The sequence below is a fragment of the Plecotus auritus genome (genome assembly GCF_963455305.1).
Source record: "Plecotus auritus genome assembly, chromosome: 13".
NCBI lineage: Eukaryota > Metazoa > Chordata > Mammalia > Chiroptera > Vespertilionidae > Plecotus > Plecotus auritus.
In genome coordinates, this window is record NC_137779.1 from 25,405,286 (window position 1) to 25,433,187 (window position 27,902).

At 50.3% G+C, this 27,902-nt stretch overlaps 1 protein-coding gene across 3 annotated transcripts; it reads right to left on the reverse strand.

Annotated features, from left to right (window-relative positions):
- Nucleotides 1-204: 204 nt before the first annotated feature.
- Nucleotides 205-27,859, reverse strand: HPS4 (HPS4 biogenesis of lysosomal organelles complex 3 subunit 2). 3 transcript variants are annotated; one of them, XM_080650173.1, is made up of 14 exons: nucleotides 27,789-27,859; nucleotides 25,349-25,601; nucleotides 23,319-23,409; nucleotides 20,928-21,071; nucleotides 17,498-17,605; nucleotides 16,774-16,890; nucleotides 15,602-15,696; nucleotides 10,866-10,938; nucleotides 9,614-9,650; nucleotides 8,761-8,857; nucleotides 7,255-8,182; nucleotides 3,315-3,447; nucleotides 2,718-2,826; nucleotides 205-1,691 (listed from the first exon to the last, which is right to left on the reverse strand). In XM_080650173.1, exons 2-14 carry the CDS (start codon nucleotides 25,381-25,383, stop codon nucleotides 1,520-1,522), a joined length of 2,139 nt encoding a protein of 712 aa, XP_080506299.1. In that variant the 5' UTR covers nucleotides 25,384-25,601; nucleotides 27,789-27,859; the 3' UTR covers nucleotides 205-1,519. The 3 variants fall into 3 exon arrangements, with proteins under 3 accessions (XP_080506299.1, XP_080506301.1, XP_080506300.1); XM_080650175.1 differs by lacking the exon at nucleotides 205-1,691 and adding an exon at nucleotides 1,878-2,016; XM_080650174.1 differs by lacking the exon at nucleotides 205-1,691 and adding an exon at nucleotides 1,878-2,019.
- Nucleotides 27,860-27,902: the final 43 nt, after the last annotated feature.

Below are 27,902 nucleotides of genomic sequence, written 5' to 3' on the forward strand. Positions count from 1 at the left end.
TCCTCGGAGCAGCTGGCTGGGCCCCGTCGCCCACGCAGAGACCATTCTGAAGTGCACCTTCCTCCCCAGCCACCCTGGGTCAGGCACGAAAGGAGAAACGTGTCCACGCAAAATATGTGCATACGTGCACAGACATCAAACACCTTACCCCCACCTTAACTTGGTCACTAGAAACGTTGCTCTTTAATTAATCAGAACTCAATGGCAATTTTGGCTGTTTTATTTTAGCCCTTGGAAACTTGTTTCAGGAGAAAGATACCATGCCATAAACATCAGATGCAATTATTAACATCACAGCTTTCAAATGGAATCTTCCAGTAAACACTGGGAGGAGACTTTGGTAAATAGCTTCATCCTAGGGTCTACACCGCATTATCATAGCATGTCTATGATGTAATAGCCATGAAACGCACGAATGAATGTGGTTCCCTCACACACAGCCACACAGAAGCACAGGTCTGCTTTTGCCCCAAAACATTTTGGAAACTCCCATTTGGGGACACTCAAGAGGAAGCGGTGCAAAGCCCAGATCTGAGACACATTGGTTGGTTGCCTCCCGCATGCAACCTACCGGGATTGAGCCTGCACCCTGGAATTTCCAACTCAAGACCCTTCAGTCCACGGGCTGACACTATCTGCTGAGCCAAACTGGCCAGGGCCGGGCTCTTTTTTTTTTTTTTTAATATATTTTATTGCTTTTTTACAGAGAGGAAGGGAGAGGGATAGAGAGTTAGAAACATCGATGAGAGAGAAACATCGATCAGCTGCCTCCTGCACACCTCCCACTGGGGATGTGCCCGCAACCAAGGTACATGCTCTTGACCGGAATCGAACCCGGGACCCTTCAGTCCGCAGGCCGACGCTCTATCCACTGAGCCAAACCGGTCAGGGCAGGGCTCTTAAGTTTTGAGTCTAGTTCCAGGATACTTCAGACAAGGTAGCTCCGTGCCCCCCCGCCCCCCCGACTCCCCACTGTCCCAGCCCTCGCTCCCAGGAGGACCACTGGGAAGACAACCCCACTGGGAAGTGGTGTTCCAGGCAGTTCGTTAACAAACATGCCACCTCTCTGTGCGCTCACACCTCGTATCGCCCCCTGCAGGCAGGGCTGGAAAACACTTGGGACAACTATGTTCTAGATCAGAAAGAATGCCACCTGTATTTTGTGACCCATGTTAAGGCTGGGATGGAACAGCGGCAGATGTCAGGCGCCTCAGCCCAGTGACGGATCTAACTGGCCCTGAACCTCTTTGGTACAAGGAGCTGAAGCACCTGTTCTGGCCCAGCACTGCCAGTGAATCAAGGTCTTTATCACGTGCTCTGGGTCTGCGGATCCGAAGAACTACCCCGTCCGCTCCAGTCTGTAAAGGGGTATCCAACACTCAAACGTCATCGCTTCCTAAAAAGGCACACTCCCAGGAAAGTGAACAGGGGTGTTTCTGTGTGAAAGGGCAGAGCTTCCTTGGTGGGCACTGCGTTGGACAGTCATCTCCGGGAGGCCCCCTCCCCCCCGAGGCCCAGGTCACAGTAAGTTCACCCCGTGCTTCAGCAGCTTCTGCTTGGCTTTGCCCGGGAGGCTGAAGGCGGTGTCCTGGGCGCTGGGGAAGCCGGAGCTCCGCGTGGCCGACGCCAGCTGCTGGAAATAGGTTTCCTGGACGGGGTTGCAGCAGGCGTACACGGCCGTGGAGGCATTTCTAGGAGAGGAAGAGAGAAGATAGCCCGACGCTGCCGGAGCAGATCTCAGACCACACAGACTGTCTGGGCCTGCCATAGAGGCCCCCCAAACTGGAAACGGGAGACCATGTACTTTAGAGTCAGAGAGACGGGGGTTCGAAGCCTGGCCCTGCCACTTTAAAAGAATGTGCTCTGGGGCAAGTCACTGCTATTGCTTGTGCTCCAGTGTCCCCATCTGTAAAATGAGGGGAAAATGCACGTGTCCAGATCGTCCCAAGGACTGAATGGGATGTTAGTCACATGGTAGGCACTCCCCTCGGACCTTCCCACTTGCCTTATGTCCTGCTACTGGTTTCACAGAGAAGCATGTGGGGAGAAAGGAGAATTCACTTGGTTACATGCTCAGATTACAATAATGATGAGATATCTGCGACTGGCATGGAGGTGTTTAGGGCATGCGATGGAATGGAAAAGGAACTTGTGGACAGTACATTAGTATGATCCTGTTTTCTAGAAGAAAGACTTAAAATAATTAACAGAAATATTAATAGCCTGTATTTCATATAAAAAAAAGAAAATTAAAAACAACAAAACTTGGAGTAATATACACCAAACTAATAACAAAGGGTATCTCTGGGTTGCTGATGGGTGAGGGGGAAATGTCTACTTCCTTGAGCTGGGAGAAGACTGAGGACTATAATGAGCACGATGATGTGACAGGTCAGAGGACCATACATCGCTTCAGCATCATTTATGACGAGATGGAGACCCTCCTCCCCAGCAGGGAATGAAAGCTCCGAGAGGGTGAGGACATCAGGTGTCCTCACTGTTGTCCCCCAATGCCTAAGCAGGTCTGAGCCCCAGGATGGGACCCCAAAAGTACACGACACAGGAAAGCATGCGAGTAGATAATAGCAGCCACCAGGGCGAATAAAAGAAGACCCTACAGGCAGTAACTGGAATGTTCCTCATGAATAAGGCTCCACCAGGCCCCCGGGAAGGTGATTGCTGTGCAGGACTGGGAGGTGACACTGGGGAAGGCTCACCTGAGGGTCATCTCGTACAGGGAGGGCAGCTGGGCAAAGTCGGAGTGCATCAGGCGGACGGCCTGCAGGAAGCGGCGGTCCTGGGGTGTGGCCACCTGGGGCAGGTTCGCTTCCAGAAGAGGATACAGCTGTGAGTGGCGGACTCCTTCCCAGATCTCCCCAACCTGGGCCTGTCGCCTCGGACACAAGTGCAGGTGCCAAGGGGGAGGGACAAAGGCCTGCAGGGAGCTGGGCCCTGACAGCTGCCACCAAGCAGCAGTGCAGGCACTGTCCCCGATCGTAAGCGACACCGGTTTGTGGGTATCACAATTTTAGGCAGAATATTATCACAGATATTGGACCATGTGTGTGCAGAATTCTCTCAGACACTGGAGAGACAGCCAGAAAAAGACCAATGAGCAAGGAGGGGTTCATCAAGCAAATGCTAAAGGCAGTGGGAGCGGGGCTGCAGGTGAGGAGACAGCAGCCCAGCCAACTGCACATCCGACAGCTCTGGACGGAGCGGCGGCATCCTCCGTTCACTGGGCCCAGGTCTAACCTCCGCCCCCTCCAGGAGGCGCTCCAGCCACACCGCTGCGCACACTGCCGGCTCCTTACCCGTCAGCACGTTCTGCACGCGGTCGTAGTGCGTGAAGTTGTACGTTCTGCTGGAGGAGGTGGCCTCGTCCCTGGGCAGCGTCTCCTTCAGGTGGACCTCCAGCCCGTTCAGGGACGCCAGGCTGCTGTGGAACTGTGGAGGAGCCCACAGGCCACGGCTGCGGTTAACCCGCAGGCCCCACGCCCAGCAAACGGTCATCCGAACAACACCTGCGTGGCTGCTTGACTCGGCAGAAAGGACTCTGACCAACACTCCTACCCATTTTTAGAGAAGTGCTAACTTCTGCCAATACATCTTAATGCTGTTGTAAAAGTATAGAGAAATAAAACAGGGGAGCAGAAAAATACATTTTAAAAGGAAGGAAAAGCTCTAGCTGGTTTGGCTCAGTGGATAGAGCATCGGCCTGCAGACTGAAGGGTCCCAGGTTCGAATGCAGTCAAGGGCATGTACCTTGGTTGCGGGCACATCCCCAGTAGGGGGTGTGCAGGAGGCAGCTGATTGATGTTTCTCTCTCATCGATGTTTCTAACTTTCTATCCCTCTCCCTTCCTGTCTGTAAAAATCAATAAAATATATTTTTTAAAAAAGGAAGGAAAAACAAAGAAAAAGAGCCCATAATCCCACCATCCAGAAATAGCCACTGTTATTGGCCCTCGCACCTCTCCCTCTAGCTACGACTTTCCCACAGAGGCTGCCTATTTGCCCAGCACCCTGCCCGGGCCCCCCACCCTCCCGGGCTCTCAGCCAGGCCTGGGCTCCCCAGGCCTCCACTGTCTGCAAGGAGTTCCCCTCTCCGGGCATCTAGACCGGTACAGCCATGCATAGCGCTGCAGGGGCCGGGTCTTGTCGGTCAAATGGTTTTCTGCGCTGGTTCAGAGGCCCCGGCTGAGAAGACTGTCAGGAGGTGAGGCCCAGCACCTGTATTAAAAGCCCTCCCTGCCTGGCTGGCATGGCTCAGTGGTTGAGCGTCGACCTATGACCCAGAGGTCACGGTTCGATTCCTCATCAGGGCACATGCCTGGGTTGCAGGCTCGATCCCCAGTGTGGGGCGTGCAGGAGGCAGCCCATCAATGATTCTCTCTCATCATTGGTGTTTTTTATCTCTCCCTCTCTCTCTGAAATCAATAAATATACATTTAAAAAAATGCTTTGTAAACTCTAAGGCGCGACCCTGAGAGAAGGCATTTTTATAGAGGCAAGAAAGTGAAATTCATCCAATGACGTGCACATTATTTACTAGTAACCCAGTGCTTCCATATATGCCGGGGCCTACAAACCATGGCCTGCGCCACATCCAGCCCATTCGTTTCTGTGTAGCCTGAGAGCTAAGAATAGCTGAGTTTTTATATTTGTACATGGTTAGGGGGGAAAAAAAATCAAAAGATTAATATCGTGACACATGAAAATTATTGAGGTTCCAACTTCCGTGTCTATAAATAAAGTATTATTGGGACACAGTTATTTACATACTGTCTAAGGTTGTGAACCGTCATAGCAGAGTTCAGTAGTTGTGCAAAGCGGAAAATATCTGCTGTGTGTTCCTTGGCATTAGAAGTCTGCCAGCCCCTGATACATGCTACACATATGCAGTCCTCACCGCAGCCCTGGAAACACGGAGCTGGGCCTAACTCCTGGCTCCTCCACTTCTAGTTCACAGCAAAGCGAGGGGCTCAAATGTGAGAGTGCCATAAGCTGCAGAACCAACGATGCCCTGACCCATTCCCTCAGAAGCACCGGTTTCACGGGGAGGGGTGCACCTCCATATCTCACTCTTGCCCTAACCCCAAGCTCACCCCCTGCACACAGACAGCACAGTGTCCCATGCAGTCATGAAGAACTGGTGTGATCCCGGTATGTGAAGGTCAGTGAGAGGCCTTTGCGTTTTGAGCAGGAACTATCAGTAGCTCTATGCTGCCCCCTGGTGGGAGTCTAGTCTGTTCCCTCTGAACTGATCCTATCTCTCCTGGCTGCTCCCTGCTCATCCCCTCCCGCCCACCTCCCAGCCGCCCACCCTGGGCCAACATAGAGAGATGGCAATTGATCCGCTGAAAGACAAGATGGCAAAATGACACCAGGCTGCCTTGCCAGTGAGTGACAGAACCAAGGAGGGGGGTGTGCTCGCTGTCACATCTGAGCTGCAGCTTACCCTTCTGTAGGGCCTTGCTTTTCTAGACTGCAGCGGGCGGAAATCAGGTCTGGGGCAAAAAGGCAATGAAGGCCCTCTCCCAAAATGATGAGGTAGGCAGCCTTCGGGTCGGGGCCTTCACCCCAGCTTCAGACCAGCAAGCTCATCAGTTATCACACCCTACTCTCTTCAGAAGAGAGCGTCTTCTTCAGTAAGCTGCATTCTCTGTCCCGGGCCTACCCTAACTGCACCTGACTTTACATGAAAGCTCCTGGAGGCAGCTGTCCGAACAACATGGATGGGCTGTGACCCACCAAGGGCGAGTCCACATATCCAGAGCCACAGAGGGCGGGCACCTCCCCTTTTCCTCCCCTTCCCACTGACCACTCCAAGGTCAGGTCAGCAGGGGACAGAGTGGCTGGGTGGGGGAGGAGAAACAAGCAAGAATTCTGGGCCTGCTTCTTGCATTAAGTCTTTATCTCAAGGAGGCCTGTTTTCTTGCGGGTAAAATGGGAGCCATAGTGCCTGCCCCAAAACCTCCCACAGCCTGGCTAAAGGATAGATGTCAAGTGGTTAGCACACACTGAGTCTACAGGATACATCTTACTTCCTTCTTCAAATGCAGCCTGAACTGGTTTTTCCTTTTCTTTTTGGGGGGAAGGTAAGAGCGATCGTATCTACCTTATTGCATCCAAACACTGGACCTTCAAAATAATTTGTCTACAGCTCGAGACTGAGCAGAAAAGACCAGGAAAACCAGAGCCTCACAGGACGTATAGCCCGTGGACCCTGTGTTGTCAGAGGCGGCGGCGGCGCTGGGAGCTGTGGTGAAGGAGGGCTGGAAGCTGAGGAGCCACCACTGGTGACAGTGGCTGAGGAGAAGGGAGAGAGAAGCAGGCAGGTCTGCAGAGGAGCGGTCTCGCCTGGGGCTCTGAGCACGGAAGCTGCCATCCCTCTGCCTCTAAGCTGCAAGGTGACGTGCTCCTTTAAGGAGGGTCACAGCCCTGCATGCTAATGAGACCAGCTTAGAATAACATCGATTTAAGAACAAAAACAAGGCAAGCCCCAGGACACCATTCACCCTGCAGCCATTTCAGCCTCCTGTTCTATTGCTACCACTTCCCTGCCAACTCCAGTAAGGCTGTTACTATAGCAACTGCCTCTCCAGGGCAGGCCCCAGAGAAGGTGCTGCTGGAAGTGGGGCAGGGCGGGGACGGTTCGTTAAGAGGAACTTCTGGAGCCAGTTAGGCTTTCGGGTGTCCCAGGCCCTCTAGGAAGGAGCCTCCAGCCCACCGTGGTACAGTGGCGAGGGGGGGCGGGGAGCTAAGCAGGGAAGGGGAGCTTCTGAAGTCCCAACACCGGCTGTGACCATGCAGGGCCAGACTCCAGACGACTCAGATCCTACAGCTGCCGAGGTTCAGAAGTGAGGCCAACGGTAGTGATGGCACAACGCCGTGTGCGCATGACCACACTGTCTGAAACAGCAGGGCCTGTCGCCCCCCCACACTGCTGACGAGGAACCGGAGGCTCCGGGGGGCAAAGGCCTGTGTGCCTGGTCCCACAGCCGGAATCAAGACTCCAACTTGGTCTTCCGCGTCCAAGACACCGGAAGAACCGGGAACGCGCAAAACCAGCTGTGCCCTGGGCTTGCTCTCACTCACCCCACAAACCCAGGGAGGCAGGTCCGCCCCATCCCCCCAAATCAGCAAGGGCCTTTGCACCAGGGCACGCAGCACGGAGCCCTGTCCCCTCCTGCTCTGCGTCAGGGAGCACCCTCCCTGCCCGCGTGCCCAGGGGCTGGGGCGGAGCACTCACCACCTCCTCGATGGCAGCGCCGTCTCCCAGCAGGGGCTCCTCGGCCAGCAGGGACAGCACCAGCCCTTTGACACTGTGAGTGTAGAGGTTCATGCGCACGAGTTCTCCCTGGCGTGCTGGGGTCACCCTGGGGTCAGTGCTGTCTATGGAGGGGCTGTGGTCTGGGAGGTCTGCACAGCCCGAGTGGCATTCCAGGCCGCCGGGGGCTGAGGGGCTCTCCTGATCCCCATCCACACACGGCTCCGTGCCTTCTCCCCCCTCCGGAAGCTTAGTTCCTCTCTGCCTTGAATCTGGGCGAGGCGATGACGATGGCCTGCTTGTACTTCTGGGGAGGAGGTCTCCCCTAAGAACGGGGGCGTGGCTACTGTCCCCCGAGAGGTCTTCGTGCTGCTCTAGGGCTCCATTCCGGGTGAGCGTGTCAGGAGCGGAGGGAGAGAGGAGGCCGACGATGGCGATGGCTGTGCCCCCAGGCAGCGCCTCCTTGGGTTCCGGGTTGCTGACAGATTCCTTGGGACAAGGACCACCGCCATCTGGGACACGCCCATTGGAGACGGCAGGAGAACCTGAGGCTGTTTCCGCTTCCGGAGCTTCTGGAATGTGGATTTCAGACAAGTCCAGCTCCTCATTCCCCCTGGGCCGACCAGGCTCCCGCCCTGTCACCGGGGAGCGGCGGAGGCCAGGACTCTGGTCCCCGGCAGTGGCCTGCGGTTCTGCAGGCTGCGTGCTCTCCGGGTCACGGTCGGAGCGGTGTCCACTCTCCCCACCGCCATTTGGCCAAGCGGCGTCGGCGGGCCTGGGCTCAGGGGTGGCTGCCCACGGCCAGGCCACTGCTTCCTCGTGCCCGTCTTCTTTCCGGGCAGAGGGGCTGCCACCCCTCTGAGGGTGCCGAGCAGAGCACCCCTGGAGTCCGGCTGGAGATGCGGGAGGGCTGGCGAACAGGGAAGATATGAGGACATAGCGACAGACAGGGCACCGGCCCTTCCCCGGGGAGATTAACGCACTGCATCGGTGACTGGGGTGACTGGGGCCACAGAGCCTCAGAGGCCAAACCACAGGCGTAAAAACGAGGCGATGCCTGGCCCTCGGGGCTTCACCAGTGATGCCAGGATCAGCTACTGAAAACGGCAGGCCCCACGGAGTCAGCCACCTTTGGGGTCTAGTATAAGTTACCCCACACTGGGCATTATACTAATACTTCAGCTTTCACCAGGAGCCCAGGAGGTAGGTACTACTGGGTCCAGTTTATAAAAATTAAGGCTCAGGTAGTGAATGCACTGCCCAAGGTCATACAGCAGATAAACAACAGATTGGGGTCTTGAAACCCACACTCCTGTCACCATCCCGCTGCCTCGTATCTCTCTGCTGACGTCCCAGGAGCCCCTTCCAGGGCAGAGCACGGAGAAGATGGCGTGAAGGAAGGATGGGACGTCCCAGGGGCTCGCGTGCATAAACCCATGAAAGGGGTCCCTAAGGCGTGGCTTAAGGAGATGCCCGGTGCTCCCCTACCTGGCCACAGGCTCCCCTGGGAACTCATGGAGACTGGCAGCTTCCTCTTCCGTCACGAAAACAGGCATGATGTGGACGTTCGGGGGCAGGACGGCTCCTGGAATCACAAAGCAACATGGACAGGCCCCCCTGGACCAGAGGAGGGGGAGTAACTGTCCTTAGGGTGACACATGTGCCCCAACATGCCGGGTCAGAGAGCAGAGCTGTGACACACTCCTCAGCCCAGACAGAAGCACAAAACTGCAGCCACGATTTCTGTGGTCGGCAAGGAAGAGCCCACGGGGACACCTTTGCTCCCAGCGGTGGAGAAGGCGCATGAAAATTTAGTGGCACTTAAGACATGCACTGGGGAAAAAACAGTTCCAGCTGACCATAGGAATGTGCCCCACCTATGCTTCAAAATAACACAAACAACCCTCCTGGGCACGCGTCCAGTCCTGCTCTAGGTCCTCCGGGCACTGGCCGTTTGTCCCTCCCCCAGTCAGGGTCCCCCAGAACCTGTCTGAGCTGTCTCGCTAGAGTGAGTTAAGGAGGAATTGGAAGCGGGGAGCTGAAAGGTGCGCCTACACAATGCAGTATATAGAAAACCCATTATAGAACTGTAACTTATTAACCAATGGTTAACGTTACTAACCGATGTCACCCAGTAAGTTAATTTTTAAAGAAGGTGTGCCTAAAATCACGAGCCTTGTTTGCAATTAGGATTTGCATGGCTAACTTTGTACTCGAAGCTCTGTTCCATCCATTTCCCTAATCTTCCAAGCAGATGAAATACCATTTGGGACCCGTTCACAGGACTGGAGAGGGACAGGCAGCATAGAGGACTGCATCCCCAGTGCGCCTCACGACTTACCACGCTCCTGCAGGGCATCCCCTCCTGTAGGTATTCTCTGAAAATAAACACACACAAGTTGGCGCTGGGTTCCACTCTCCTCCTCGCTAACCATCGGGACTGCACTAGGCCATCTGCTCATAAAGCAGGTTTGTCCCAGACGCCTGTCCCCAGCACGTGCCAGCAGCGAAGCAGATGGAAGGGAGGCTGCCCTAGCTGCCTGCTCACCTCCATGGGGGGCAGATGAAAACCCGCCTCCACCCACACTCACATCAGGCTTTCCGTTCTGATTTCTCAGTGTCTCCCCTCTGGGGGTAAAAGTGGGGCTTCGTGTCTTCTTTTGTACGTTCAGAGAACCCTTCCAGAATACGGCCTCCTTTGCCATAGCCCTGGCCCAGTACTCGCACAGATTCCAGGATAACGAAAACGTGAAGGTCCTGTGACCCTCATGATAAATAGTTTACCAGAAAGACTGTTCTAATGACGCCTCCACCGACGGAGGGGAAGGAGCGGGACGAGAGCTCGGCCATCGTTCTAAATGGCTACTGATTTAGTAAGTGCAGAGCTATCCCTACGAAACATTTAACCTGTGACCGCCTATGTTAAGCCGAATCAAGTAAAACGAAAGAAAGAAGTGATCATCAATGCACACGTGCCACTGTGGGCAGTTTGATTCTCAATGAGCATCCATGTGTGTTTTTCTCATTATAAAAACAATTAAATGAATATACAACGGAAGTATTTAAAAAGAGTTTCTGATTTCCTAAGTCATCCTTTAGCATCTATCAAAATCCAACATCTTGCCTGGCCAGCGTGGCTCAGTGATTGAGCATCAACCTATGAACCAGGAGGTCACAGTTCAGTTCCCGGTCAGGGCACATGCCTGGGTTGCGAGCTCGATCCTCAGTAGGGGGCATGCAGGAGGCAGCCAATCAGTGATTCTCTCTCATCATTGATGTTTCTGTCTCTCCCTCTCTGAACTCAATAAAAATGTATTTTTAAAAATCCATCTCTTTGACATAAGGTCCAGCATTGAGGGAAGTCAAGTTCTAATAGTTGCCCAACTCTCCAAGCCCACCACGCGGAAAGCAAGCTTTTCTTCCAGCCTTGCTGGAGAAGTCACTCTGGAGGAAATCACACCGACAGGCCTGGGGTCCTGGCAAGATGGAGGGAGGTGACCGCCCCCACAGCCGCCCCTGTCCATCCAGGGCGGACCAGTCTGCCAGGGTTGCCTGGTGCAGAAGCTCGCAGCCAGGCGGTGGCTGAGCCATACCTGGTACCGAGGTGCAGCTCGATGAAGCAGGACCTTGGCCGTGAGGGAGGGCGGGAGCTGCGTGCTCACAATCCTAGGAGGTCAGACAGGAACAAGGACAGTGTGAGAAGAAACACACTGCAGGACTCTGAACTGAAAAGATTCCGCACACCCCACGTTGGCCCGGATCTTGGGGACACGGCTGGTGAAAGTGTCAACTGGTAAAGCCCTCATGGAGGGCACTCTGGCGATTTCCATTAAAATTTTAAATGTCCCAACCCTTTGACTGGCTTGTACCAAGAAATATGCAGAAGAATTTTCATTACAGTGGAAAAAAAGGTAAAATCGTTAAAAAAAAAAGGGGGTAAACAATTTAAATTTCCATCAAAAAGAGAACAGTTAAATTAATCACTTAACTATTCATGAATTGTTAAATTAATATTTAAATTAACTAATAAATGTGCAGCTACTATGAGGTAGATCAATATGGACTGAGAAAATCTCACGGCTGGGAACACAGCCTAGAACAGTGGTCGGCAAACCGCGGCCACCGAGCCACATGCGGTTCTTTGGCCCCTTGAGTGTGGCTCTTGCACAAAATACCATGTGCGGGCGCGCACGTACAGTGTGATTGAAACTTCGTGGCCCATGCGCAGAAGTCGGTTTTCAGCCCAGGCGAGTCTATTTTGAAGAAGTGGTTCTAACGCCGAGCCACACTCAAGGGGGCAAAGAGCCGCATGTGGCTCGCGAGCCGCAGTTTGCCAACCACTGGCCTAGAAGACCCGAGTCCCCCAGGGGCCTGGAGAGTTATTCCAGCCACACATCCCTCGGCCATCAGAAAGCTCTGGGCACAGCGCCCAGCCTTGCCTGCCCTGGGCTGTAAGGGCGAGCCCTCCACGAGGAGAGGCCCTGGAAGATGCGTGGAGGGCCCCTTAGGCACTCAGGCTCATGAAGAGGCCCTCCAAGTGCGTGAGAGTGTAGAGATCTCAGAGCCAAGCAAGGGACGGTCCAGCCAAGAGGCTGCAGGAGTCCGAGGAGAGGAAGCACTACCACCGCTTTGCAGAGCTGAGCTGCAGCCACAGGAGGCCGCAGGCCCCGCCCCCTCCCTGAGATGCCGCAGGCCCCGCCCCCTCCCTGAGGATGCCACAGGCCCCGCCCCCTCGCTGAGAATGCCGCTGCTGGTGACCTTGGGGGCTTTGCACTACCATCACCTAGAGCAGTGGTCGGCAAACTCATTAGTCAACAGAGCCAAATACCAACAGTACAATGATTGAAATTTCTTTTGAGAGACAAATTTTTTAAAACTATATAGGTAGGTACATTGTTATTAACTTAATTAGGGTACTCCTAAGCTGGCCTTTGCTAAAAACGTCCTCAGTCTGATTGAGGTACGTTCGCTGAGGTCGACCCCTTCCAACTCTCCCATCCACACTCATCCTGTATACTTGTTTCGTCTCTCTCTTTTCGTTCATTCTCTCTATATGTCCACACCATCTCAACATACCTTTCTCAATCCTCGACACTACATCTTCTTTCACTCCACAACGTTCCCTAAAATTAACTTAATAAACTTCACTTAAAGTTTTAAGTCTTAGTTAAACTATAGGTACGTTGAATAAAACGATATCATACTTAATAACGATATTATTTATTGATAAAATTCAATTCCTTACAATTTACCTTACAATATCCATAAAATTAAATCATGACAATGACTGACAAACACTAATGTGAACAATGGCCTTGCATCTCCTTGGAAAGTTTGGGTAAGTCAGGTTTGTATGTTGTTGTTTTCAATTTTAGGTACGATTCCAGGTTCTCATCAATAAGACGATTTCTCAATTTACTCTTGATAAGGTTCATGCTTGAAAATGATTGTTCACATAAATATGTAGACCCGAATAAGGAAAGAACAGCAAATGCTAGTTTTTTCAGTTGATTATATGAGTCAGGAATACTATTCCAGGTGTTAAAAATCAACATATCTTCCTTCTCCAGGTCTTTCAAAGCAGACCACTTGTGCTGTGAACTAAGTTCACATTTGTTTTTCTCCAATATTTCTATATCAGCACAAAGACGTTCAAATTTCGAGCTCCACAACTCTTTGTTTTTTAAATCCAGCAATTGCATTTCAAAGTTGCCAATGTCAATATTAAAGGGAGAAAAATTTAATTCTGTTACAATAGCATTAAGAGGATTTTTAACAAAGGCTAACGTCGCTTTGCTGTTTCTGAATTCCTGAAACCTGTTGAGAAAAGCTTCCCTCATATTTAAAAGTGTTGTTTTGAAATAGCAAATGTCAATATCAGAATTATTTTCTTGGCGATGTTTCAACAGGCTTGGAAAGTGAATCAAAGTTTCTCTTTCAAAATCTTGAGCAAAAAGAGATAATTTGTTTTCGAATGAAATAACTTCTTCTAACATGGAAAAAATTGTGTTTCCTTTCCCCTGTAGTTTACGATTAAGCTGATTTAGATGAGATGTAACGTCTACCATGAAATAAAATTTTTGGATCCACTGATCGTTCATTAGTTCTGGATAGTGAACACCCTTCTCAAGGAGAAATGCTTTAATTTCTGTTAATAAGGAAGCAAAACGTTTCAAAACGTTTCCTCTTGATAACCAACGTACCCTGTTATGCAGCAGAAGATCTGCGTACTCACTCTCCATTTCAAATAAAAAATCTTTAAATTGGCGATGATTAAGAGCTTTAGCTATAATGGAGTTGATAATGTTAATCACCAATTCCATAACTTTGCAAATTTCTTCTGGAAACATCTGCGCACAAAGCGCTTCTTGATGAATGATGCAATGGTAAGTAAGTATCTCGTGATTAATTTTTTCTTTCAAAATAGCAACAAACCTGTTTCTTACACCGGTCATACTTTTCGCCCCGTCTGTTGAAATTGAGACAATTTTATCGAGTGGAATATCATGTTTTTCAATGCACTCAATTACAGCATTTGCTATATCCTCTCCACGTGTTTGACCTTTGAGTGGCAATAATCCTAAAAGTTCTTCTTTAGGACCTGTAGGTGAAATAAATCGTACAAAAAGTGAAACTTGCGCTGTATCATTTATGTCACAAGACTCGTCAACTGCTATTGATAAAGCTGAAACCAATTTGAGATCTTCGACTTGCTGGTCGGTTATATTCGAAGACATTTTGACTATTCTATCTTTCACTGTTTTAGCCGACAATGGTAACGCTTTAATTTTTTTTAGAATATCTGCTTTGTTCTTAAAATCTCGAAATAGCTCTTCGGATGCATTTATAAAACAACTTTTTATGTATTCACCGTCTGTATATGGTTTTCCTCTCTTAGCAATCTCTTGACTAACCACAAAACTTGCAATATTAACATTGTTGGAAGATTGCGTCCAGTAATTAAATACAGAACTTGGTTTTTCTTGACTCTTCTGAAGTTCCTCAACTGCTTTCTTCCTTGCATCACCGACAGGATATTTAGTACTAAATGACACGTGTTTAGTTGTAAAGTGTCTCTCCAAATTTGATTTCTTGTTATGCGCCAATTTTTCCTGACAAATAAGACAGGTCGGAAGGCCATTTAAGTTTTGAATAAACGCAAAAGTCTCGGTCCATTCAACTTTAAATTCACGGTTTTCGTCTTCCGTTTTTCTTTGCTTCTTCTTTGTAGCCATGTCAAACAGGGCACCTAAAAAAAAGTTTCATAATAATAAAGCCACCAACACAAAATAATCACAATTCTTAAATTGATGACAAAAATACCTGTAGGATTTGCAGCTGGTTGGAAAAATACAGGTAACTTTATGCTTCGAGTAGGTACTTTTGTCACCTGCGCGCGATTTGCGGACGCGACTAGCACTAACCACTGCACATGACACTGCTGACTGCCCGGCTCACTCAACTCGTGCACGAATCGCGCACGCCTCCCCTGCGCCGCGTCTCCCGTCGCCTGACCGACCGACACCCCCACTTCTTCTAATGCCACTTCTTCAAAACAGACTCGCCCAGGCTGAAAGCCGACTTCTGCGCATGGGCCACGAAGTTTCAATCGCATTGTACGTGTGCGCCCGCACGTGGTATTTTGAAGAAGAGCCACACTCAAGGGGCCAAAGAGCCGCATGTGGCTCGCGAACCGTGGTTTGCCGACCACTGACCTAGAGACTGACAACTAGACACACATGCCCCGTCCTGAGAATTATATGATCTCTTTAAACTGCCTTTGCTCATGGATGCATGGAACAGACTGACAGCTGTCAGAGGGGAGGCGGGGCTGGATGAAAGAAGATGAAGGGATTAGCCAGGAAACATACACATATCACATAGACAAGGGACAACAGTGTAGTGATAGCCTGAGGGGAAGCGGGTGGGGAGTAGGTGGAGAAAAGGCGGGGAAGTGGGGACAGAAAGAGACTTTGCTTGGGGCGATGGGTGCATGACGCAGCGTGCAGATGATGGTTTACTGAGTTGTACACTTGAAACCTGTCTGGTTTTGTGAACCGATGTCACCCCAATAAATTCAATAAATAAATAAATGCCTCGCTTTTCTATTCCTGACTGTTTTCTGGACACAACAGTTTCCAATGTCCCAGCTTTGCTCAAAGACAGGTACGGAGCCACAATCAAGTCTGACCTACCTGATGTTTGCCAAACCAGCCCACGTGGAAGTGGCCTGAGACAGAGCTCCCGCCTACGACCTGGGGCGGCAATGATCTGGCCGCAGGGGCTGCAGCAGGGGACGGGGTGGGGGAGAGGGTCTGGTGGTACTCACAGGCCTTTGTAGAGGATGCAGCCGGCTAGCACGTGAGGGCAGCGCTGGCAGGTCTGCAGGATGAGGGCTGCCTTCAGCAAGAGCAGGGGCTCCACCTGGCAGGGCAAGAAGCATGCCCACAAGTTAGCAAGCCTCCATTCAGGGAAGGAAAGGGAAGGAGATTGTAGAATGTGGGCAGGTCCTAACCCAAAGCCTGGAAAAAGGAGACCGTGTCACCTGGTAAAATCCCTTCACCACTAAATGCCAAATTCTTGGAGGGCACAGTGAATAGGGTATGTGGCTGTTCCCAGGGGACACACAGACTGACCAGGAGACCCTGCCTATCCATGCTGGGACCAGCAGGCAGGAGGCCTGCAGGTCATGTGCCAGGTGACGTCCACCCCGCCGCACCCCCATCCCCCCTCTGAAGCACGTGCCCCCCGGGACTAGCTGACTGGATGTCTGAGGGGCCCAGAACTCTCTTCCATGACATGAAGTGAAAACATCACGGCTTTCACTCGGGATACGCCTCAGTTCCACCTTCCTTGTAAGGAGTCAGTTGCCAAACATCCCTGAAAACACCGCCCAATGAGGATGTGACGTTCACCAAGATCAAGGCCATAGAGCTCCAGGCAGCGCAGGTGGCCAGGCCAGCCGCACAGGCAGCCTACGTGTCACTGAATGCCAGTGGCCAACGGAGTGGCTCAGAGGCGAAACACTTCTCAGCCACTCCCTCCCAGACAGGGCGACCTTGTCTGTACAGTGTTAGCACTGTAATGGCACTCCTAATGGTGAGAATAATTACATCATATATTATTATCAAGGGAGAAGGGGACTTTCAGATGACTTAGTTCAACATTTCTGGGACGTTAGGAAAATAATAGTAATACCGTTACTGAGTATTTGTGTCATTTAGGTATTGTCTCGTTTCATCATCAAAACAGTTCTGGGAGGCAGGCACTATGACCCCATTTTATGGGTAAGAAGAGTGAGGTTCCGAGAGGCGCCTTGGTTTGCCCAGGCTCACATAGCTGGTGAGCAGCAGCATGGAATTTAGTGCAGGTCTTAACCACTTTGATGAGAAATGACACATCCATCACCTCTCTCCCCGTATAGTTCATTTCAAGGGGAAAAGACCAAGGTGTCAAGCTCGATTCCCATAGGTGACAGGAGAAGGGGGAGGAGGGTGTTACTTTAGTCCGGTCCAAGTTCCAGAGGGAAGTGAAGATCTTATGCAGATCACTGGTGTTTTTCAGAATTTGTTCAATGAAGGTGTCCCACTCGGCGCTCAGTTCCTCCTGGGAACAATTCTGAAACAGAAACAGCCTAAGCTCAGGAGCTGAGGTTCTGAGAGACGCCTCTTCGGTAAGGATCCCAACTACCAACTTACTCCTCACACGGAAACTGGCAGAGGGAAGGGAACTTCCTACCCTGACAAACCCCCCACCGCAGACTCAGGGCCCTGCTCTTTCCACCTACCCCGGGGGGAGGAGATGGAGGTAAACCCTTGGAATGAATGTGACCCACGCCACTGGGGAACAAAGGCATCTGAGAGGGGCTCCAGGAGTCCCTGACCTGGGGGCTGCACGCGGTGTGTTTGTTAGAGTGGAACAGACCCAGAGTAAGTGCTGTGTTCCGGCAGTATCGGTTTTGCACAGGAGATGCCACATTTAGGCTCCTCAATACCTTATAAGCCTTGCCCTAACTGGTTTGGCTCAGTGGCTAGAGCGTCGGCCTGCGGACTGAAGGGTCCCAGGTTCGATTCCGGTCAAGGGCATGTACCTTGGTTGCGGGCACATCCCCAGTAGGGGGTGTGCAGGAGGCAGCTGATGGATATTTCTCTCTCATCGATGTTTCTGGCTCTCTATCCCTCTCCCTTCCTCTCTGTAAAAAATCAAAATATATTAAAAAAAATACCTTATAAGCCAGAGAGACAGGTCCATTGTAAAAGTTAAAAAATCCAATTAGCTGATGCAGAAACTGCTGGCAGCTGATATCGGAGAGCTCCACAGCACAGCCCAGCACCTGTAACGACGGAAACAGGGACACAGGCATTTTCCTGTATTGACTCCAGGCCCCGAATCCCTGCATCCAGGGCTCGCTACAGCCAGACTCCACAGCCCATTGAAACTGATCTACTGCCCAGCCCCGCACCCTCCACTCCAGCCAAGCTGGTCTCCGCAGAGAACAATGTACACATCACCCAACCTGAAATGCCCTCCTTCTTGTTCATTTGCCCAGGGCCCTCCCATCCCTTCAGTGCCCGTCATAGATGCCAGCACCTCCACGCAGCTTGCCCTGACCACCGAGCCAATGCTGACCTCTTTTCGGACCCGGCACAGTATTAGGCCTGTTATTTGGACACTGAATGTCTAATACGGGTTCACTGCAAACCCTGGGCTGAAACTGTTTCCCAAAGAGCCCCCGCCTCTCCCGAGCTGGACCAAGGGCTCTGAGAACAGAAACTGACTAAATCCCCGCGCGTCCCAGCGTCGTTCCACGAAGATAAACGCTGGCTCCGCTAGAAAGCACCTCGCCATATGTCCAAAGAGCCGGAAAGAAGTTCATGTTCTTTGACTCAGCAATTCTACCTCGAGGAATCTTTCCTAAGGGAATCATCAGACACTTAAAGGAGCAAACCAACGCTGGCAGGAAGGAACATTTAAAAACTCCCTCTGAATGTACGCTCCGCCGAGGCTAGGACCTTTGTTTTCTTCCTGATGTAACCCAAGAGTTAGATCTTCACCGATGTGACCCAACTGGCCCCGATTAAGAGCCTGCTGCTTCCCCAGCTGAGCTATAGATCGGATGCGATTCTGATCATAACCCCACCAGCTTTGCTTTAGAAAATAACAAACTGGCCCTAGCTGGTTTGGCTCAGCGGATAGAGCGTCGGCCTGTGGACTAACGGGTCCCGGCTTCAATTCTCCAGGTTGCAGGCTCGATCCCCAGTAGGGGGCGTGCAAGAGGGAGCCAATCAATGATTCTCTCTCATCATTGATGCTTCTCTCTCTCTCTCCCCTCTCCCTTCCTCTCTGAAATCAATAAAAATATATTTTTAAAAAAGAAAAGAAAATGACAAACTGATTCTACTACAGAAACACAAAGGACCTGAAATGGCCAAAGCTAACTTGCAACAGAAAAAGGTAGGACAGCTTACCCTACCTGATTTTAAGGGGGCGTGCTACCCCTCTGAGATCTTCGAAGAGACCAGCGGAAGGACAGGCAGCCCAGAAACACAACCTCGCTTTAAGTGGTCCCTGACCTTCGACAGAGGAGCCGAACAGGGAAGGATCCAATAGGAAAGGGGAGTTTTGCAACAATGGTGCTGGAACCACTGAGTATCTGTATGAAACCAAAGGGCCCTTGACCTCTACTTCACATCCAAACACAAACATTAATCCAAGATGGATTGCAGACTCACATTTAAAAGCGAACACTATAAACTTCCCCCCAAATTGGGAACATCTTCTCCAATGAGGTAGGCAACGGTTTTAGACAGGATACAGAAAGCAATAACCATGAGATTGATAAAGTCGACTTCATTGAAATGAAAACCATCTGCTCATCAGAAGACATCATTAGGAAAATTAATAAGAGTACTACAAAGCGGGAGAAGATATCTTTAAAATAGGTATCTGACAAAGAGCTTGTATCCAGGATATATATATAAAAACCCTACAACTCAATTAAGAAAAAAACCAATTTACAAAATGGACAAAAGCTTTGGGTAGACACTTTGCAAAGGAAGATATACAAATGGCCTTAAGCCCATGAAAAAGCCTTAATACCGTTAGTCATTAGGGAAATGCAAATGGAACTGCAGTGAGCTACCACGGCACATCCGGCAGAATGGCTGAAATTAAACATCTGCCAACATCGGTGCTGACGAGGATGTAAAATAACCGGAATTCTCACGCGTCGTCGGAGGGGATATAAAATGGCACAATCACTTTGGGGAAAGGGCTGGTGGTATAAAATTAACATATACCTACCCCAAGACCCAGCAATTCCACACGGAGATAGTTACTCATGAGAAATGAAAACTTATGTCCATGAAAAAGACTCATACAGGCATGTTCCTAGGAGCCTTATTCTTAAATGCCCCAAACTGGACACAGTTCATGTGTCCGGAAAAAGGAGAATGAGCCCTGGCCACTGTGGCTCAGTTGGTTGAGCATCGTCCCGTGTACCGAGAGGTAGCCCGTTCAATTTCAGGTCAGGGCACATGCCTGGGTTGTGGGCTCAATGCTCCTCTCTCTCTTCTCCCTTCCCCTTTCTCTAAAATCAAAAAAAATATTTTTTTAAATAAAGGAGAATGAATAAGCAGACTGTGATGTCTTCAGACAACGGAATGAGGTTCAACAATGAAAGGGAAGGCACTGCCCATACATGCAACATGGATGAATCTCACAAACGTAAGCATGACAGAGCCTGCAGAGAGGAACGTTATATGTATTATTTCACTCCTATGATGAACTCGCCAAACATTTCTGACATATCATGGCTGGTTCTTCCTCTCCTTTGAAAGACTTAAACCAACCTATAGAAATTCTCTTTATTCTGTGATGCAAATTGAGTTTTTAATTGCCACCTTTACTTCTTTATACTTCCACTTACTGGATAAATGACCCGGAAACTAAGGCATTGATGCATGTATGACAGGTTTCAAAGAACCGTTAAAAAGAAGAAAAAAAAGAACAACCATTTCTTTACATATAGTAGTACCATATAGTCTAAAGTGCCCTTTTCCCACGCCTACACTTAAAGTATTCCTGAGCAGAAGGGGTGTTCAAATGTAAGGAAGGATATTCATCTTTGTTGGCATTATTTCCAACATTTCATTATGAATTTTTTCTGACATACCAAACAGTTGAGTTTTATAGTAAATACTAGAGGCCCGGTGCACAAATTCGTGCATGGGTAGGGTCGCTAGGCCTGGCAGGTGATCGGGATGATCTGTGGGGTGACCGGTGGGGTAATTGGGGGCCCCCGCTGGAACCCCCCTTGGCTTGCCTGGTGCCGCCTGCTCGCCAGCCCCGCCCCCTGCTGCCACCACTGGTCGGGGCCTGCGGGTAGCTCCTGCATTGAGTGTCTGCCCCCTGGTGATCAGTGCACGTCATAGCGACTGGTCGTTCCTCTGGTCTTTCTGCCATTCTGTCGATTTGCATATTAGGGTTTTATTATATAGGAAGGAGGATTCATACAGTTCACCTTCGAACAACACAGGCTTTCTAAACCTTATTATCACGATACTTACCACCCAGACAATGACTCATGGTAGAGGCACCCCCCTTGGCTGGCCTGGTGCTGCCTGCTTGCCAGCCCCACCCCCTGTTAAACTCACCCAAAGGTAATCTCCATCCACCTTGATGGCGAACTTCAGTTTCCGCAGGCGAATGAGAGTGGGAGGAGTGCCAGAGATGTCAGAGATACAGCGGACCACTCCAGCAATCTGGCCACAGAGCAGCTCCTGTTGGTCACGCAGGGTCTATGGGAAAGCAGCCAATTCCAGACAGGAAGTTGAAATTGCTGGACTCTTGTGTCATTCCTTAGAGCAGACATAGTCTGCAGGCCAGATCCAGTTGGCGGCCTATTTTTATATGGCCTGTGAACTAAGAATTTTTTTTTAAGCGTTGTCAAAACAACAACAAAGACTATGTGATGAGGACCATCTGTGGCTTCTTACAAAGCCTAAAATACTTAGCTGTTTTCAGACAAAGCCTGTGGACCCCTGCCTGAACACCCACAGCGAACACATCAGATGATCCACAGAACTGCATTTTTTTCCCTAGAATTATACCCTATAATTTAACCCCCGGCATGCACAGAAGCATGAGCCTTTCATCCTTATTCATATCCCCTGCAGGGTGGCCACAGCAGCCTAGATTAATCCCAATTATCCAAGTCAGAGGGTGACCACATGAGTGAATTTACAGGCCTCCTAATGGATCTCAGCATTAACTCAGCTGCAGGGCAGCCAAACATTATGTGATGAGCAGAAAATGTACACACCACCTATGAAGAATTCTTGCTTAAAAGAAATGAACTTGAACCTCACGAAGGCTCTAGACCAAGGGTGGGCAAACTTTTTGACTCGAGGGCCACAATGGGTTCTTAAACTGGACCGGAGGGCCGGAACAAAAGCATGGATGGAGTGTTTGTGTGAAATAATATAAATTCAAAGTAAAGGAGCGGAGGGGAGAGCAAAAGAACCGGATAGAACAGCCGGATCCGGCCCGCGGGCCGTAGTTTGCCCAAGGCTGCTCTAGACCTTACCACCGGTTTAAAGGAAACCCAGTGGATAGAAGACATTAAATGACACCATCAGCAAACCCAGAGCGGGGGACATGATCACGTTCTGCTGCACAAATGGCCTGGTTTCTTCGTAACTCGATGCATAGAGCGGGGAAGGGGATGGGTGGGTGAGGACTGCTACCCGGTAAAAGGGACTCAACACACAAAATAACCAAATGGAACAGTGAACCTTGATTGGGTCCTGATCAGGAAAAGGAGCGAGAAAGGGGGAAGGAAGAGAGAAGGAAACTAGGTCTAGGCACCATCTAAGTAATGGGCCAAATTTGAATATAGACACTATCCGAGGGTATTAAGGAATTATTGTTACTAATTATTGTAACTGTTGTTAGGTGTGATTTTAAATGAAAAAGTCCTTTTCGGTTAGAGAGGTTACTTGATACTGATGAGATAACACAATGTCTAGGATTTGCTGCAAAATACCCCAAGAATAAAAGGGCAGGGAGTTTAGGTTGGGTCATAAGAATTGGCAAAGTGTTGAAAACTGTTAAAGCTGGTGACAGGCATGTAAGGGTTCATGATACTTTTGTGTATGTTTGAATAAAAGTTGTGTTATTTTTTTAACGAGCCGATCAAAAACTGGGAGCAATGGGGCAGAGAGAAAATCGTGGCGGTAACAGCCAGCCAGGTAAGATGGAAGCACTGAGCTGCCTGGGAGTTTAAAGACCAGAACAAATGCTAAGTGGAATAAGCCAGTCAATGAAAGGAAAATACCACATGATCTCACTCATTTGTGGATAATAAAAAACATTATGAACTGATGAGCAAAAAGATAGATACAGAGGCAGTAAAGCATCAAACAGACTGTCAAATTACAGCGGGAAGGTTAGGGAGAGGTGGGGGAAAAAAGAGATCAACCGAAGGACCTATATGCATGCATATAAGAATAACCAACGGGCTCTGACTGGTTTGGCTCAGTGGATAGAGCGTCGGCCTGGGGACTGAAGGGTCCCAGGTTCGATTCTGGTCAAGGGCATGTACCTTGGTTGCTGACACATCCCCAGTGGGGGGTGTGCAGGAGGCAGCTGATGGATGTTTCTCTCTCATCGATGTTTCTAACTCTCTATCCCTCTCCCTTCCTCTCTGTAAAAAATAAATAAAAATATATTAAAAAAAAAAAAAGAATAACCAACGGATGCAAAACATTGGGGGGTGAGGGCATGTTTGGGAGTGGGGTGGGGGGGGCAATGGTAAGATATGTACACATATAATACCTTAATAAAATTAAAAAAAATAAAAATAAAATAAAGACCAGAACAAGAACTGCTACGACTAAGTATAAGAGAGTAGAAGTGTCAAGTGCCTGGGTTACCCCAAGAAAAGTGTCCCAACGTAAACCCTATACTTCTGAAAAGTCACCACGTTAAGGCCTAAGTTCTGTTCTGTGGATGCCCACGAAACAGTGGCACGCTGTGTGGCTCACCTGGGAAGGATAGAAGTAACAAATGCCAGCTCTTGTTGGATCGCCTTCTTCCTTTACCTTTGAACCATCGTAAAGGAAAAAATAATTCCACCTGGCAAGAGAACAGAGCAGAGCTGTTGCCTTTCATCCGGGATCAGCCGAAGGCACGGCTCCCTATTTCCCAGCCCGCAAGAGCTCATTACTCGGCGTTTGCAAAGCCTCTGGTGGCCCCCGAGGAAGAAGAACCCAGCGGCCACAAATAGATAAAACCATTTCTTAAGTGCCGTTGAGCCGAACTAAAAATATGCCTCTACCCAGCAGTCAGACCATCTGTGAGAAAGACAGGAAAGACGGGTGCCCACAGCAACGCCTCTTACTGGAGATGTGGAACTTGAACTGCGTAACCACATGGTAAACTGTCTTTCAAGGCCCTGACAGGCAAGGAAGTCAGAACGTCTCAGAAGCACTCCGCACAACTGCTGGGCACAATGATCCCCCGAAATAGCCCTTCTAAATGAATCCATAAATTCCTAGGATTCCCTTAACAAATATCACTGAGGGCCTAAGTGTGCGCTGGGGCCCCGGCGATAAAAGGGAGAAAATAAACTGCAGGCTTCAATTCAGGGAAAACTGGGGTCCTTTAAAGGTCACAGAGAAGCACCGGACCCCTCTCTGCCTACAAAACCTGACGATATTTAAAAAAATATATCTTATAGATATTTTTTTACAGAGAGGAAGGGAGAGGGATAGAGAGTTAGAAACATCAATGAGAGAGAAACATCGATCAGCTGCCTCCTGCACACCTCCTACTGGGGATGTGCCCGCAACCAAGGTACATGCCCTTGACCGGAATCGAACCTGGGACCTTTCAGTCCGCAGGCTGACGCTCTATCCACTGAGCCAAACCGGTTTCGGCCCTGACAAGGACTAACTCAGACACGATCCCTCATCAAACTGCGGATCCCCAGAGGAATCCCTCTTCTCAGTTTCCACAGCTGCTGTTCTCCCCTGGTCTTATAGTCTGCTCTGCCATATCATTACAACAACCTCTTTAAGATCGCAAGGCAAACTCCACAAAGGCTTGCCTGAGTCTTACTTCCAAACCTCTGCGAGCACAACTATCAGGTTAGAGTGGAAGAAGGAGGAGCTGTGAGGCACTGTCACCTGTGCTCTTCCCCCTGGAACTCCCCCCCCCCCCCCCCCCCCCCGCCAATCCCCCTCTCTGGCTCCCACCTTATCTTTCTGATGACAAGCACTAACTCAGTTTCTAGTCCCGCCCCCCTTCCTGAGTTCCAGATGTGCTACTGGCGTCAGGGCAGGTCCAGACCAGAAAGCCCCCAAAGTGTTTCAGACTCAACTCAGAAACCCCACTGCTGCGGCCCAGTCTACCCTTGCCTGTATTCTTGGGGTAGAAGCAACCCCCCACTCTTCCTAGTGCACATAGGAGACCCTGGGTGTCATTTTGAACTGCTCCATCTGTTTGACTTCCACACGTATGCCATCAGGCACTAACCCTGCCCAGTCTCTTTAAACCAGGCCTTTCGCCTTCATCTCCTCCATTCACGTTTGCTGAGCCAAATTACCAGAGAGGCTTAACCCATCTGGGGATGTGAAGGGACTGGAGCTGCAGGTAGACATGGTGCAATACCCTGCAACAGCCAAACTGAGGACTGGCCAAGCCCCTCCTCATGGTGTAATTCTGCAGCGCAACCATTTCTTATCTTTCAAAAGTGAGGGCTCCGACGCCCACGTTATCATCAAAGCCACAGGCATGATCGGCCACGATTATCTTCTGTACAATCTACCGGCAACGCTCGCCTCGTTGGGACACTGCAAGAAGCTTGCAAAGTTACAACACACCAGCTTTGGTGAGAAACGGCTCAAATGTTTGACTCAGCTGCTCTGAAGAAAATGGCTTTTTTTTTTTTTTTTTGCTTTTTTTCCCCCCCTTAATAAAATCAAGACAATCTGGCTGGGGATGTTCAGTTAACCCAAAATATCAGACCAGCAGCCTGGCAGGAACTTAAGCCACAGCGGGCCTTGCTACTCACCACGAGGCTGACTTCCTCTCTGTTGAGGTGGCCATTTACTTTCAGGTCGCTCGCATTCTCTTTATTTGGATTTTCTTTCCCAGTTATGGCGTCTTCCTCCCCAGCAGTGACCGTTCCTCTGTGTCCCCGATCCAGTGAGTCCAGACGTGGGAGGTCTTAAGTGTTTTCAGTCACTTGCTTTGTTTTCATTCAACATGAAAGTGCCACTTCCCTCCTGGCAAGCCCTTCAGTTCCATGGATGCCTCTGAGAACCCTGGGAGAGAATATAATAAAGCCAGAGGATTCAACCAGAAAAGCCAGCTCCACTAATCTGGCCCCGTGAGCATCAGCTCTCTGGCTCTCTGCAGAATGACCCCTCCAGAGAGCTCGCCAGGAAAGCGCAACAGCGGGGATGCATCGCTGAAGGCGCTGCTCTGGGGCGATTTCTAGCTTGTGTGGTTCAAAGCCATTCTGAAGACTCTTTTAAGCTTTTTGAAGCTTCCTGTTCCAACATCAGTGCCTTAGCCCTAAAATAAACAGGAGGAATAGATTATCTCTGAAACCCACAAAAGAGCATGTGACCCAGTGTGGTTAAGCAAATGGCAGACTTCAAAAGAGCTTTCTAGATAGTCGAAAACAGTTTCAAAAAAAAAAAAAGAAAAAAGAGAGAGAGGGTAGCAGGACTTCAAATCCTTTAGTTCTTGAACAGTGACGTCTCATGGAAGAAACAGCTAAGTAACTAGGGTGAAGAAGCTCTGGTGTCAAGGAGAGTGTACAAATAAGGCAGTTGCTGTAGTAATAATGGGACTCAAATTAAGGAATTGTCCCCGTGACAGCTCAAAAGTAACCCGAACATGTAGAAGTGCAGAGCTGGGCAAGTTTCCAAAAGACGCAGTGAGAATTTAACAAGTGGCTTCCAAGCTCCTCCCACAAGAGGAGACAACTCAGACCAGCAGGAGATTGCAGGGTCTGAACGGTCGGCCCCTGGCATCATTTACTGTAATCCTTACCCCTTGTACAGTGGGTCAGCGGGGCAGGAAAAATCACCTCCACTGGCCCTAACCAGATAGCTCATTTGGTTACAACGTCACCCTGATACACCAAGGTTTTGGATTCAATCTCCAGTCAGGGCACATACAAGAGGCAACCAATGAATGCATGAGTGGATGGAGCAACCGGTGGGTGTTTCTCTCTCTCTCTCTCTCTCAAATCAATCAACCAATAAAAAACAATCTGGACTGTCTTTGCTTATTCCCTCCAGAGATAGGGAGTTCACACTGTTAAATTGATCCTTCCACTAAGCCAGTGGTCGGCAAACCGCGGCTCGCGAGCCACATGCGGCTCTTTGGCCCCTTGAGTGTGGCTCTTCCACAAAATACCACGTGTGGGCGCGCACGTACAGTACGATTGAGACTTCGTGGCCCATGCGCAGAAGTCGGTTTTCGGCTCTCAAAAGAAATTTCAATCGTTGTACTGTTGATATCTGGCTCTGTTGACTGATGAGTTTGCCGACCACTGCACTAAGCTAACCTGGCCTCCCGGTAGCCTCTACACACTGGTCAGCATAACACTGTCCAGGAAAATTAAACGAGGCCTATTCCTTTCACAAGACAACCCTTGGTCCATCAAAATTGTATGCCTATTGTCCCTTTCTCCAAGATGAATGCCCTCAGGGACATGGTTTCAAATGCTTGCTCGCCATCTGTCATCCTTCTGGGAGCACAATGGAGTTTTTTAAAGCTCCTTAGGTAGAGAGATGTCCCTAGAGAGGACCCCACTGATGGCCTGTACAATCTCTATCTTTCCTCAACTCTCAATATCTTGGGGTGGGCCTCCATAGGATCACGCTCATGGTTTCTTTGAAGCATATCTGGATGCCTGGGGAGAGGCATCTAAGCTCTCGGAACCAAGGACAGCAGCCTGAAACCCCCTCCCTTGTTCCCAGGGGACTGGGCCCTACACTGCCAAGGTCCCCTCTCTTATCTCTGAAAGGTCCAGAATAGGCCGGTAATGGCCCTGGGGTAGGGCAGGGATTGGAATGTGACCACAGAAGGCTCAGGCAGCCTGGGAAGTGGCAGCTACGACCCAGGAAGTCAAGAGTTGCCAGCTATGACCCGAGGGTGGTGGTGGTGTAGGAAGCGGCCTCGGCAGGTCAGCGGGGCAGGAGAAAAGGGCCAGGAAGCGATCGGTTACCGTCAGGGCACGAGGCATTGTCTGGCCTCGGCGCAGGGGGCTGGGAATTGGTTGGCAAAGGCAGAGGGAGCAATCTGGGCCCGGCCACCGCACAGGGAGGCCGCGATGAGGCGCTCTTGGACGCGGTCCCTCCCCTCAGTGTCCCCGCGCTGCCCACCCGCCAGAAAAGCCAGGCAGCCCGAAGATCGGGGTTGGGGATCCGGAGTGCAGGCGGCAGCGGGGCGCCAGCGAACCCTCCGGCCCTCCCACCCCCCTACCTACCCCGTACCTATGCGCGCGGAAGAAAGGCCCCAGGATCACGCGCTGCCAGCACCTCCCGCCCCCTAAAGGTTCCCGCGGAGCTGGCGCGCGGAGATGACGTAACCCGAGAACGCCGCGCTCC